The 13,774-nt window shown below is 34.2% G+C and overlaps 1 protein-coding gene across 3 annotated transcripts in view; it reads right to left on the bottom strand.

Moving 5' to 3' along the window:
- The window catches only part of Zfr (zinc finger RNA binding protein), a 70,538-nt gene that overhangs the window by 35,107 nt on the left and 21,657 nt on the right, over positions 1-13,774 (bottom strand). For all 3 annotated transcript variants that reach the window (XR_007347484.1, XM_015496413.2, XM_048802932.1), the window contains exons 3-5: positions 12,122-12,266; positions 9,839-10,057; positions 1,998-2,245 (exon numbers count right to left, since the gene is read on the bottom strand). Coding sequence is in view for 2 of the 3 variants with exons in the window: in XM_015496413.2 (XP_015351899.2) it covers positions 1,998-2,245; positions 9,839-10,057; positions 12,122-12,266 (612 nt within the window). In the remaining variant the exon portion in view is untranslated. The remainder of the gene's footprint in view (positions 1-1,997; positions 2,246-9,838; positions 10,058-12,121; positions 12,267-13,774) is intronic.

The raw sequence follows: 13,774 nt of genomic DNA, 5'->3' as shown, positions 1-13,774 counted from the left end.
TTTTGTTTTCTGTGTGGCCAAATGGTTCTTCTTTCATGTTTTATTATTAAAATTATTTTTAAGACTCACAAATGATAAGCATCAAATTTTATGTTCATCATGGGATTTCAGAGCTAGGTGAAATTTTAAGGACCAGTTGTTTGATTCTCCTGTCATTATCTCAGTGGCCTCAAGTAGTTCCATGTAATAGTTTATTAATTACTTAAGACAAATCCTTGTTATGGAAAGAAAAGCTCAAAGAAGTCTGTCTCTAACATGGTTAGCTGTAGAACCAAGATTAAACCTTGGCCCTGAATTCACCTTAACTCTCCCTTTCTTGGCCCATACCTAGAGTCTAATTCAAATCTCAGTGATATTTTTCTTTAAGACTCATTAACACTTTAAGGCTCAGTCTCTGACTTGCAGAAATACCCTTGGCCCATTCTTGTGTAGCCATCTAACTCTCCTCTCTCCCCCTGTAATCAACGGTCAACTTCATGTCTTCATTCCAAATAGTGCTGTTAAACTATCACCATAGTACCATGTTTCATGTTTTTCATATGAGCACCCACATAGTCAATAAATCTCCTATTTCTGTGCTTGCTACTTGTATCATAAAAATCACTTTGCCCCCACCAACCATGTGGCCATAATGCCACCCTTTCCTATCATACCCAAAACAGGGGAGGAAAAAATAAAACAAAAAACCCACATGGTTTTATAAATCTAGCCACATATATTAAAATTGGTTTCAGTAACTCAGAGATCATCAGTACTAGTAATTGAAAACACTCCTCAAATTTGTAATTAAACATAGAAGTAATCTAGTAAATAAAAAAGAAATGTACACTGGATGGGCAGAGGGATAGCTGGCTATAATTTAAGAAACTACCAGAAAGTCAAATTGATTTTTTCTTTTAAATTAATCTTTTTTTTTTTTTTAATCTACCAAGCTACAAGACTGGGAGAGGCGTTGAATTTAAAACCAGAGCCAAACAAAACCAGAAAATAAAGGTCTTACATACTTCATTAATTGTTCTTTTTGAAAAAGACATGTGCTTATGTGCTTATATCTTCCTTATTCCCAACATTCCTACAGTCCTTATATGAAAATTTATAGAAATAAATAATATTCTACAAAGCATGTAATAAGTCAGTCTCAGAAAAGTTATAAATTTGAAAACTTTGAAATTGAATTTAGCTTTTAATTAATAAGCAAAGCAGCCATCCTGAAAAAAGTTCAATTTCCCTATTTTTCATTTATACTCATAATCATTTTTATAGCTCCCCCCCCCAACAATATTTTCAAATTGCAATACAAACAGCTTCTAAAAAATGATTGTCAGACATGGTTGTACATGCCTGTAACCCCAGTAACTTGGGACATTGAAGCAGGAGGATCAAAAGTTCAAAGCCAGCCTTAGAAACTTAGTGAGGCCCTAAGAACCTTAGCAAGACCCTGTTTCAAAATAAAGAGGACTGAGGATGTGGATCAGTGGTCAAGTGTTCCTGGGTTCAATCCCCAAGACCACCCCCCACCCCTACTCCCAACCCCCCATCAAAAAAAGACTATTTGAGAAATACAGTCTTCTTTTACTGCCAGTGAGAGACTGGTTACAAAATTCCAAGGCTGTGCATCCGTAGGTAGAATGGCACAGTCCTATTTATTTCCTCCTGTATACATCAAATCATCTCTAGACTACATTTATAATACCTAATACAACATAAATAGCTGTTGTACTGTATTGTTTAGGGAAAAATAACAAGGGAAAAAATTCTGTACATGTTCAGTATAGATGTGTTTTGCCGCACATATTTCTGTTACATGGTTAGCTGAGACCATGGATGTGCTAACCCGCAGATGTGAAGGACCAACTATATGTATGTATTAGCTAAAAGCTAACAGGAAAAAAAATATGTAAACCTTTTTTTGTGTAGGCACAAGAGTCAGAAAATCAGCATACTTAACTACCAAAAATAACTACTGAGATTCATGATAAAACATACAACACAAGTACCTGTGGTCCAGCACAGCTGATCTTACAAACATCACAATAGTGAATCTGGGGTGGTTTGGGAGGCTGTTTTGGTTTCAGTTGTTTATTTTGGAATGGTGCTTTTTTAGTAAAGGTGGTCCCTGTCCAGGCAGCTGTTGCAGCTGCAGCAGCTGCTGCTGCTGCTGCTTGCTTCTGTTGCTGCTGCTGCTGTTGGTAGTAGGAAGATGCAGCTGAATACACTGCTGCTTCATAACCTGAATAAGACGTACCTTACAAATAAAATCAAACAAAAATTATGTTACATAATTATAAAACAAGTTAAATATTATTTATAAATTTAAAGTCAATAAATCCCGCCAATACAGGTAGATTTACATGTGAATATTTACAATAATGTATACCCAGAAACTTTTTATCTTCCATCTACATGTCACTCAAGCAGTGACTCAACACATGCCAGGTGTTACAGAGGTATAAAGTATAAGATTTGGTCTGTCTTGAAGAAGCTTATAATTCAAATAATTCAAATGGAGGGATGTAATAGTGTTTGACAAACTTATGCAGTCATAGAACCTATTAATATTTCCCAAACAAAAATCCTCTGAACAAAATTTGGGAAGCATTGGATCTGAGGTGGAATCTTAAGTACGATACTAGACAGGAAAAATCACCCGCCCCCCAAAAATCATGAAAATAAGAATTGATTTGCTTAGAGTGTAAGAGGATAAAAGAGATTAAAAGAAGAGAAAAATACACAAAGATGATATCAAGATCATAACCTCCAAGAATGACTGATGGGTTGCGCAAGTGATAAAACCAAAGATAGGAGCTATTATGCACATTATGCAAGTTACTGACATACTACATAAACATTTATGTTATACGGTTTACAGATTTTGGAATTTATAAAGCTGTAAAATTTGACAAAATTGCTGGATTTATATATAAGACTATCTGAACACTGGAAAATGTAACCGTCATAAACCCAAATCTCCAGAAATTTGGTATACTCCCTCTTCAATGTATTTCAGTTAGGCCTTTATTCCCTTAAGTGAGACTAGTCAGGCAAAGAGTGAGTGAGGCTCAGGAGAGAGATTCCTAGTGGTCAAGATGGCAAAGAACACTACTCAAGAGAACTCAACTCTTTGGTCCCTTGAATGCAGGCTCCTCTACTAAAAGGTCTTAAAACCCACTGATTCCAATATATATATATATATATACACACACACACTGGGAAGAATGCATAGCTAGAAGAATAAGAGAAAAAAATGTATAGGAAATCAGAATCATAAGTAACTGGAAATGGACATATCCAGGAAAGAAAGAAGTCAAGCAATTTTTGAGAAAAGCATTCCCAAATGTCTGTTAGTTTGTTAAAGTATACAAATGCTTATGAAGTTTTAAGATAGAATGTTGAAATAGACAAGTGATACCTAACATCAAGTAGGAAAAAGTAAGCAGACATATCAGTGAAAAGCACAAAATCAGATAGAACAGAAAATAATTAATATGACTAGTTAAGAGAAAAATTCTATAGTTCCAACAATTTTTTTTTGTGTGTGGTAGAGGGGTGGTGAAACTGGGGATTGAACCCAGGGCCTCACCCACATCAGGTAATCAATAGACTCTTTTTGTTGTTGTTGTTGTTGACAGACCTTTATTTTATTTATATGTGGTGCTGTGAATTGAACCCACTGCCTCACACATGCCAGGCAAGTGTGTTACCACTGAGCCACAGCCCAGATTCTTTATAGGCCATCCTATCACTGTCTTCTGTTACTTACGAATGTGATTAAAAAGATCATAATTAGGGCTGGGACTGTGGCTCAGTGGCAGAGCACTTGCCCAGTGAGGCAATGGGTTCAATTCTCAGCACCACATATAAATAAATGAATAAAATAAAGGTTCATGAACATCTAGAAAATATTTTTTTAAAGGATCGTAATTTAACTTACAGCTAAAGGCTTTCAAATTTATAAGCAAAAACAGATACAGTTTAAATTTCTCTATAAAGAAACACAATAAATTTGTTAAATTAAAAACAACAAAGCTAGATGGAAAGAGTAGCATGCACCTGTAGTCCCAGCTATTTATGAGTCTGAGGTACTAGGATCAATCAAGCCCCGGAATTCTAGGCTAGACTAGGCAACACGGTGAGATCCTGTCTCAAAAAATCATAAATTAAGAGTCAGGAGTTACGGTGTATGCCTATAATGCCAGCAGCTTGGGAGGCTGAGGCAAGAGGATCACAAGTTCAAAGCCAGCCTCAGCAAAAGCAAGGCGCTAAGCAACTCAGTGAGACCTTTTCTCTAAATAAAATACAAAATAGGGCTGGGGATGTGGCTTGGTGGTTGAATGCCCGAGTTCAATCCCCGGTACCAAAAAAATAAATTAAAAATTAAATCATAAATTAAGAACAAAACTATTTCTAGACTATCACTTATTAGTATCATGATTAGGATCATGAAATCCCCCCTTTTTTTGGCGGGGGGGGAGATCCTGGGGGTCAAACCCAAGGCCTTGCACACACTCTATCACTGTTGTATACCCCTAGCCTCTATGAAGTCTTCATAATAGACATCTTCCAAATGATTTCAGTCCTGTATAGAAAATGTAAAAATGCCATTTAAATATAACTTCATGAATTGTTATGAAGAAAACAAAGAGAAAAACGGCAACAGAGGCCAACAGTACTGAATGACCAGGTCTTCTAATTCTTTTAATTTGAGAGTTCACAATATGAGGAGCAATGTGTCAGACACAGCGCAGATAAGTACCACTGTCTGTACTTAACAGATGAGAAAACTTAAGACTGAGAGAGTATGAGTTCCTTTAACAGTGACTTATTTAACCATAAAATCACCAGGTTAAGCCTAACATTGAGTCATCTCCACTTGCACACAGGTAGTTCAAAACTAATAAGAGGAAAGTCTAATTATAATTTATTACTCAGTTTACAAAAACAGAATAAACACTGAAAGGTGAGTAAAATTTTCTGGAATTCTGCTAAAGAACAACTTAAATTCTCCTGTTAACTACTAGCAAACAAATGTATATTTCTAACAAAAGTACTGTGGGAAAACATAAGCCTGTCAATAAATTGAGTAAAAGCTTGACTTTTTTATTTTTTTGGTACTGAACACTGAACCTGGGGCACTTTACCACTGAGCTACATCACCAGCCCTTTTTATTTCTTGCCTCATACTCCCAAGGAAGGATTACAGATAAGCTCCACTGTACCCAGCTAAAAGCTCCATTTTAAAAACTAAAATAGTTTCACTTTAAGCAACATTATTAGAACTGAAATATTCCTAAGTGTACAATATCAGAAACAAAAACATATAATTTCAATCAACCCTTCATGTTTCAAGTAACTACTTGGTAGCAATATTCTACAACTCCTTATTTTTTTTTCAGTTTTTGACAGACCTTTATGTGGTGCTGAGAATAAAACCCAGTGGCTCACACATGCCAGGCAATTGTGCTACAGCTGAGCCATAGCCCCATTCCCTAGAACTCCTTTTTATTTATTTATTTTAGTTGTTAATGGACCTTTATTTTACTTAGTTATATGTGGTGCTGAGAATAGAACCCAGTACCTTACACATGCTAGGCAAGCACTCTACCACTGAACTACACCCCCAATCCCCCTAGAACTCCTTATTTTGAGATAAAAATAACCTAAGTTTTAATTGTCAAAGCCCACAAGTAAAAGAATTCAGAAGCCCTAAGAATGCTCTCTGGTAGGTAATTTCATAGTGTATATCACATATTCTAAAAAAGTAGATCCTCTTTGACAAAATGGTTCCATGTAGAAATTTATCTTAAGATAAGGACTAATCTATCTAGTTATGTCAGTAAACATTTAATACATTAATATCAGACTTGTTGAGAAAGAAATCAAGAATGCAAGCCTACCTGCAATAAGCACAAAAACCAAAAATCCAGAAATACATTTAACTAAGAAAGTAAATGATCTCTACAACAAAAATTACAAACTGATGAAAGAAACCGAAGAGGGAACACATGCAAGCAAATAAGGACTCCATGTTCATGAACTGGAAGAACTAATATTGTTAGAATGTCCATACTACCCAAAGTGATCTATAAATTCAACATGATTCCCATCAAACACTATTAACTTTCTTCATGGAAATTCAAAACATTCCTAAAACGTACTTGGAACCAAAAAGGTCCTTACTAGCTAAAGCTCTCCTGAGCAACCAAACAAAAACAACACAATACAAAAGACCAAAAACAAACTGTTAACAAAAAACAAAACAATAAAAACAACAACAAAAACCCAACCCAAACAGGAGAAAGTATGTGCAAATTATTCATTCAGTAAGGGATTAATTTAAAAAACATAAGAAACAATCCAACAGGGAAAAAAAAAAAAAAACCCACAAATAAACTGATTTTAAAATGGAGTTGGGAGTGTAACAGTGGTAGTATATATGCTTGCTGGCCAGTCACAGTTCAGTTGCCAGCACCTGAGGCTGGAGGGATGACTTTAACAGATATTTCCCAAAAGAAGATACCCAAATAGCCAACAAGTACGACGAAATGCTCAATATTATTAATTATCAGGGAAACCTCAGTCAAAACTAGAATGAGATAGTATCTCATCCAGTTAGAATAGCTACTAACAAATGTTGGCTGGGATGTGAACAGAGAAGAACTAGAATAGCCATTATGGAAAATGGGAGATTCTTCAAAACACTAGAAATAAAACCACCATATCATCTAGCAATATTTCACTATATATTCAAAGGGATGAACATTTCTATGATGAAGCGGCATTTTACTTGCTTGTTATTGCAATGCTATTCATAACAATAAAGATAAGAAATTAACATGGGTGTCCATCAACAGAAAAAACAGACAAAAATGTGGTATATATAAACAAAATATTATTTAGCCATAAAAAAGGATGAAAATTTGTCATTTGCAGCAATATGGATACAACAGGAGGACATTATGTTTAGTGAAGTAAGTCAGGCACAGAAGGACACATGCTATATGTTCTCATTCATATGTGGAAGCTAAAATTTGATCTCAAAGAAACACAAAATAGAATAGTGGTTACCACTATTACCAGGGAAGGGTATGATGAAGGGTGGATAGCGAGAGGACAGTTAATGGGTATGGCAGGGTACAGTCCAACAGGAGAAATACTTTCTAGTATTTTATACTGCACAGTGGGAAAAACTATGGTTGACAACCGTTAACTGAACATTTCAAAATAGCTAGTAGGGATTTATAATGTTCCCAATATAGAGAAGGGATGTTTGAGATTGTTATGGATATATCCATTACCCTAATCTGATCATTATGCAATATAAATAAATGCATATTAAAATGTCACACTGTGCTTAATAGTCTTTTATATATTTTAATATAATTATTATGTCAATTAAAATTAAATGCCCCCAAATACATATTTCAAAATATAGTACATCCATACAATAAAATACCATGCAGCCTAATACCTAATACCACAGGCATTTATAAGAAACCATTTCAGGAAATGGGAAGCTCAAAATGTATCTGTAATAACTTACAGTGCCAAAAAAAAAAAAAAAAGAGAAGAGCTCAAAGACTAATGTAGTCATGTCAAAAAGACTCAGGAGCTGATTTGAGTCAAATACTGTTAGCCAAATTTGGGACATTTGAGCCTTGAAGATAGCAACAAGAGTAATGGATCATAATACACTGAATAACAAAGAAAAAGTCCACAGAAACCAAAAAAAGTAGAAGGAGGGGGCTCTTTTATAGAGAAGAATGCCCAATAACATTAAAAAAAAAAAAATTGCAATTAACTGAGAGAACTATAGAAACTGAGATTTTTCCCCAAAGGATCCAACATCATACGGTAGCTGGGCAACAGGCCCAGATGAACAACCTGTCTCTAAATGAAAAATAAAAAGAGTTGGGAATGTGGCTCAGTGGGTTCAATCCCTGCTATTAAAAAAAAAAAAAAAAAGTAGGGGGCAGGTGGGTGTGCTGTTCTAGATTAAAGGAAACCAACACGGTATGACAATCAAATACAATCTATGATCGTAGACTGGACCCTGCATTTAAAAAAGCACAAACAAATATATCAAATGTATATAAAGCTCAGTCGTAAAAAAAAAAAAAAATTTGTGGACAACAGGGGAAATTTTATATATTTGCTAGTATCCATGTTTAATTTCTTTAAATAATACTGGTATTACAGGTATGTGAAAAAAATGACCTTATTCTTAGAAGGAAATACTTTCCAAAGATGTAAGGGCAAAATACCACATTGTCTGCAACTTAATAATATATTACTAAACCATATGAAAATAGATTTTAAGGAAAAGGAAAGATAAAGTAGATGTGAAAAACCATTAATAATTGCTGAATCTAGGTTAATAGTATGCAGGTATTCCTTATACTATTTTTCCAACTTTTCTACACAATTCAAAATTTCCAAAATAAAAAGTTGGATAAAAGCATCAATCAAAGAAATGCTACATCTCTATACTTAGTAAAGTAAAAGGACATTCACTGTGAGAATAAAGGAGTTCACAAAATAGCATGTTTAAGACAAATTCATTTTTATGAAGAATTATATTGATATATGCATACTGCCAAATACATAAGGAATATAGTAGACACACATGCACTAAAATGTGAATGACAATTGATGTCTAGATATAAAATGCTTAGTGGTTTAACTTTTCTTAAAAAAAAAAAAAAAAAGTCAATAGTTTCTAATTTTAATAATTACCTATAAACTGGGTAAGGTAAAAATCAAGCTACCTGAAAGAGTTGTTGTAGTTACATAAAACAATGTCTTTATTCTTAGGAAATACTTTTTGAAGAATCCAGGGTAATGTATTAGGTTGGAACTTATCTAAGAGGAATATAATGAGTAGAAAGGGATGCTCTTGTACTTCCTATTTTCTTGAAGCTAATGTGGACATTAAAAAAAAAAAAGTGCCCAATCATTTCATTGCAGTAATTTTGGTTATAATTATAACTAATTACCCAGATAGATACACAAAAATCTGCACCTGGGAAGTCTTGTATAATAATATACAAATAATATAATAAATAGTTTCTTGTGATCTTAACAAAGGACTTCCTTCTTAAATAGGGAATATCCTGGACTATGTTTCTTAATAGATTACATTAGTACTAATTAGCCCATGTCACCTTAAAGCCTCCATTGAACGAGGTAGGGTACTAAGGAATAAATAAAATGCAAAACAATAAGAAACAATGCAGTAATATAAAACCAAGAGTTTACAAACAATGTGGGATTTCAATTACTGCAACACCACGAAATACCTCAACTAGAAATTAGCAAGAGTCATGGACATAGCAAGGTTTTAACGATCATATTTCTTTAGGGAAAATTTATGATTATTGAAGAAAAATAGAGCTATTCTGTACTTTAAATATAGATGTGTTACATAACCATCTTATAGTTTATCCCTTTAGTGCTATCCTTGAGTTTTCAAACTCATTTGAAAAAGTCAGAAAGGAAGTGATCCTATAGAAGACTGGGTATTTGTTCTTTTAATTGCAATACTAAGTCAAAGACTCATCACTGACTTTCAAATTCCCAAAGAGTACTTTATATTCTGCTAAAATAGTTCACTTAAAACAAAACAAAAAAAGAAACCCCACCCCCCACCCCCCCACACACGCACACACCTCACGAACCCCAAACTACTTAGAGTATGGTCTTTTGTCATAATATGCACATACATTTATATTAGTGCCTATCAATTCAGTTCTTGCTATCAGGAATAAGATAATTCCACAGAATATCAAGAGTTTCCCTTTGTAATTTGTTTAGTCATTTAAACACAGTTTATCAGTCTTACCAGAATAAGTAACTGCTGTGGTACTGTAAGTAGCACTCTGAGTATAGGATGGCACCACAGTAGCTGCAGCTGCTACTGGCTGTACGGTGGAGGACACAGGATAAATGGAGAAAGTAGTGGTAGCTGGACTTGGTGTAGCTGGCTTTATGGCTGTCACTTGTCGAGTTTGCTGGGCTTGAGTATACTGAGTTGCACCTTGGCTATACCCTGCTTTGGGAGCTAAAGTAAGAAACACATTAGAAAATGAGAAGAGTGAGTCAGCTTAGCTTCTATAACAATATTCTTAAACACCAACAAAAACAGGTGCTAGCAATTTCTTCTTGGTAAAATTCTTATTACCAATATGAATGAAATATATAAATAATTTACTACCTTTTCCCAAATACTTTCTACACATTTCCAAAATGATACTTTGGCAAACTTTACAACTGGAATAGTAATAGTACTTACAACTGGTAGATAAAAAGTTTTTAGATAAGCAGTATATGTGTATTTGGGCTAGTCAGTACACTAGAGAATCAAACTTATGTTTGGAACATAATTGAGAGTGCCTTCAAATATACATTTCAATTTACATTAAAAATTTCAAGGCTTAATTCTATGTAACATGTTCACATACCATTCATCACATTTAAGTGATTTGACCCTAGTGAACATCAATATAACTCTTAACTCCCAAGGTACTACTGGCTTAATTCTTCAAATGTCAATAGCTTTAGTACAGCAATTCAAATGACTACCACTCATGTCTCTGCTAAACTTTCTCCTGCCTTCAACCATATTCAAAACAAATATACACTTTGAAAGAATCTTATGAGCCTTATTATCAATCACTAAATTAGTAATTAATCACTTAATAATGATCACTAAAGAATACAAAGGTTATTTCTGAGAAAGCCAAATCTCAGAAGACCATAATCATTCTGTAACATTTATCTGTTACCTATGAAATGTGATCCACACAGATGAAGATAACATTTTAACAGAGAAAAAACTAATATTTAAGACCTAAATGACTTTAAAAGTCATACAATATCAGAACTTAAGATGAAACCAAGATCTTCTGACTCTTAGGTAATTCAATGCTCTTAAATATGTATAAGCCTAGCTTGGTAATTAATTAACTAGGAAGTTCATTATAGACAATTACACGCCAAAATCAACAGAGAAGGCAGCAAGTAAAACAATAGCAGTCATTACAATTCAAAATATTTTAATACTACTTTGAAGAGACTCATAAAATAGTAAAATCAGAAAGGACACCCTACAGAAATCTGGGCCAGAGATGGATTAAAAAAACAAAACAAAAACCTCACCCATACTAAAAGTAAAAGGCAGAGCTGGAAGCCAATTTTACTTTCTAGTAATCCAGGGCTCTACTCACATTCTCAGGTCCTTCAAAAATAATTAAAGGAGCTACCAACTTTTCAGACTTCAAAAAGCTTAGTTTTAAAAGTTCTTAATTGAATTTATGAGAAGTTCATTTCTTAAAGTAAAAAATATGCAGGCTTCTTTACATACAAAACACTTCCTGATTTGCAACATCACATATACCGTACTTAACATTATCAGTGGCTGATAACAGAACTAACAGTCATTAAAATGAGAGATGTTTATATATGGATACTCTACCAGTGTAACTCTGCATCATGTACAAATACACACTCTATTGTCATGTATTATCTAAAAAGAACAAACTTTTCTAAAAAGAAAAAAAAAAAAGATAAGAAATTACCAAATATGGAGCCCATTAATGAAGTCTCCGTTGGTTACAAAGGCAATCAGCAATGTAAGTGTTCTAGGCATTTCTGATAAAGGTAAGAATGTGGTCGGAATTATTACCACAGCTGCTTCTATATAGTTTATTTCAGCAGGAAGGGAACTATCTGCTAAAGACCACAAATGGAATACATTTCCAGGAGAAAAGGACATGATTATGAACTGCTTCCATTAACTTCTCTATGACTCAAAGGATTTCTAGTAGTTAAAAAGAAGGACATGGCTAGAATCTGCTACTCAATAAATACATAAAACTACTGATTTTAGGTGGACTCATTTGTGTGCTACTAAGCTTTGTGATTACTCATTAAAAATATTCTCAATCAGGGCTACGGTTATGGCTCAGTAGTAGAGGACTTGCCTAGCATGCAAAAGATACTGGGTTCGATCCTCAGCACCACACACACACACAAATAAATAAATAAATAAATGTATTTAAGAAAATATCCTGAATCATATATTTTGATGGTTAAAAATGAAATTGTGTAAGTTAATACAACCCACCTGTCTGATAGTAGGTTTCAGCAACAGAAGGTTGAGGCTGGGCAGCAGCAGCTACAGCAGCAGCAGTTGCTGTTGGCTGTTGGTAGTACTGCTTACTATCATAAGCTACAGCAGGAGCTGTGGATCTTACATATGAGTATGAGTCCTAAAGAAAATGAAAGGAAATCTTGCTAAAATTGGCAAGCAAAAAATCCTTACTATATAGAAATACAAAAAAGAAAAACAACATAAATATCAGACCTAGACATAAAGGAATCAACTCAATATAAAGAAATTAATTTTGAACTATATCAAGATCAAAAACACTTCTAGCAGCATGTTTAACTTCTAAAATCAGAACCATCATTGAAATATTTAAAAATAACATTTATTCAAATAAAATTTAATTTCATTTAAAAATTCACAGCACAACTCAGGAGACTGATACAAGAGAATTATCAAGTTCAAAACCAGCCTCAGCAACTTGGCAATGTCCTAAGCAACTTAGTGAGACCCTGTTGCAAAATAAATTTAAAATGGGACTGGGGAGATGACTCAGTGGTTAAGTGCACCTGGGTTCAATCCCCGATACCAAAAATAAACAAAAAAGACTTATGGAAATTTTGCCTTAAAGATGGATCCTACAACATTAGAAAAAATGACCCATGAAGCTAAGGGTGTAGCTCTGTGGTAGAGAGCACGCCTCACATATTTGAGGCGCTGGGCTTGATTTCCAGAACAACAAAATAAAACAAACAAAACCAACCAAACTATTTGTGTTATTAAGCTTTGTGATTACTCTAGTTTTCTCTTCCTTTTTTTTTTTTTTCTTTCTTTCTGAAAGATCAAGGCGAGCTGAGTGAATTCTGGCACTGTCTAAAGTAAGGAGGGGTGGAAAGGCTGAAGAAGTAGTCATGGCCCAGAAGATGATGGATTTCAAAGACCCTATTAGAAACAACAAAGTTAGGCTGGGGCTGTGGCTCAGCAGTAGAGCGCTTGCCTAGCATGTGTGAGGCACTGGGTTTGATTCTCAGCACTGCATATAGTAAATAAAGGTCCACCAACAACTAAAAAAATAAAATCAATAGCAAATACTAGTAATGTTGATTTCATTTTTTTCCACAAATAAGAGAAATCTGGGGCAAGTCCAGTAGGATCAAAGTTTAAAACCAAACAAACAGCCAGGCACAGTGGCACATTCACGCTTGTAATGCCAGCAGCTTGGGTTCAAAGCCAGCCTCAGCAATTCAGCGAGGCCCTAAGCAACTTAGCAAGATTCTGTCTCTAAATGAAAAAAAGAACTCAGTGGTTGAGCACCTCTGGGTTCAATCCCTGGCACCAAAATAAACAAACAAATAAATAAACCCAAACAAAACAAAAAGAAACTGGGTTAAAGAAATCAGAACTAAATTTAATTAAGCTAATGGTAATCAAGTAATGTCTTCAAACAAAATATTATATAAAGGCGATTTAGAACTTCAAAAAGAATGAACAAGTACCTAGATGAGTAAGAGCATGAACAATTTTTGTTATTTACTAAAAAAGAAAATCTTGACAACATAAATGTACAGGCCACGGGATTTCCATCTTTGGTAAGTGCCTAGAAGAAAATATGTAATATATTTGTCCAATATAGCTTAGGCCCATGAGTAAAAAAAAAAAAAAAAAAAAAAA

This window comes from Marmota marmota, unplaced genomic scaffold (assembly GCF_001458135.2).
Source record: "Marmota marmota marmota unplaced genomic scaffold, marMar, whole genome shotgun sequence".
Taxonomy (NCBI): Eukaryota; Metazoa; Chordata; class Mammalia; order Rodentia; family Sciuridae; genus Marmota; species Marmota marmota.
The sequence above is the reverse complement of the archived record's forward strand: the minus strand, read 5'-3'. Positions and strand labels throughout refer to the sequence as shown.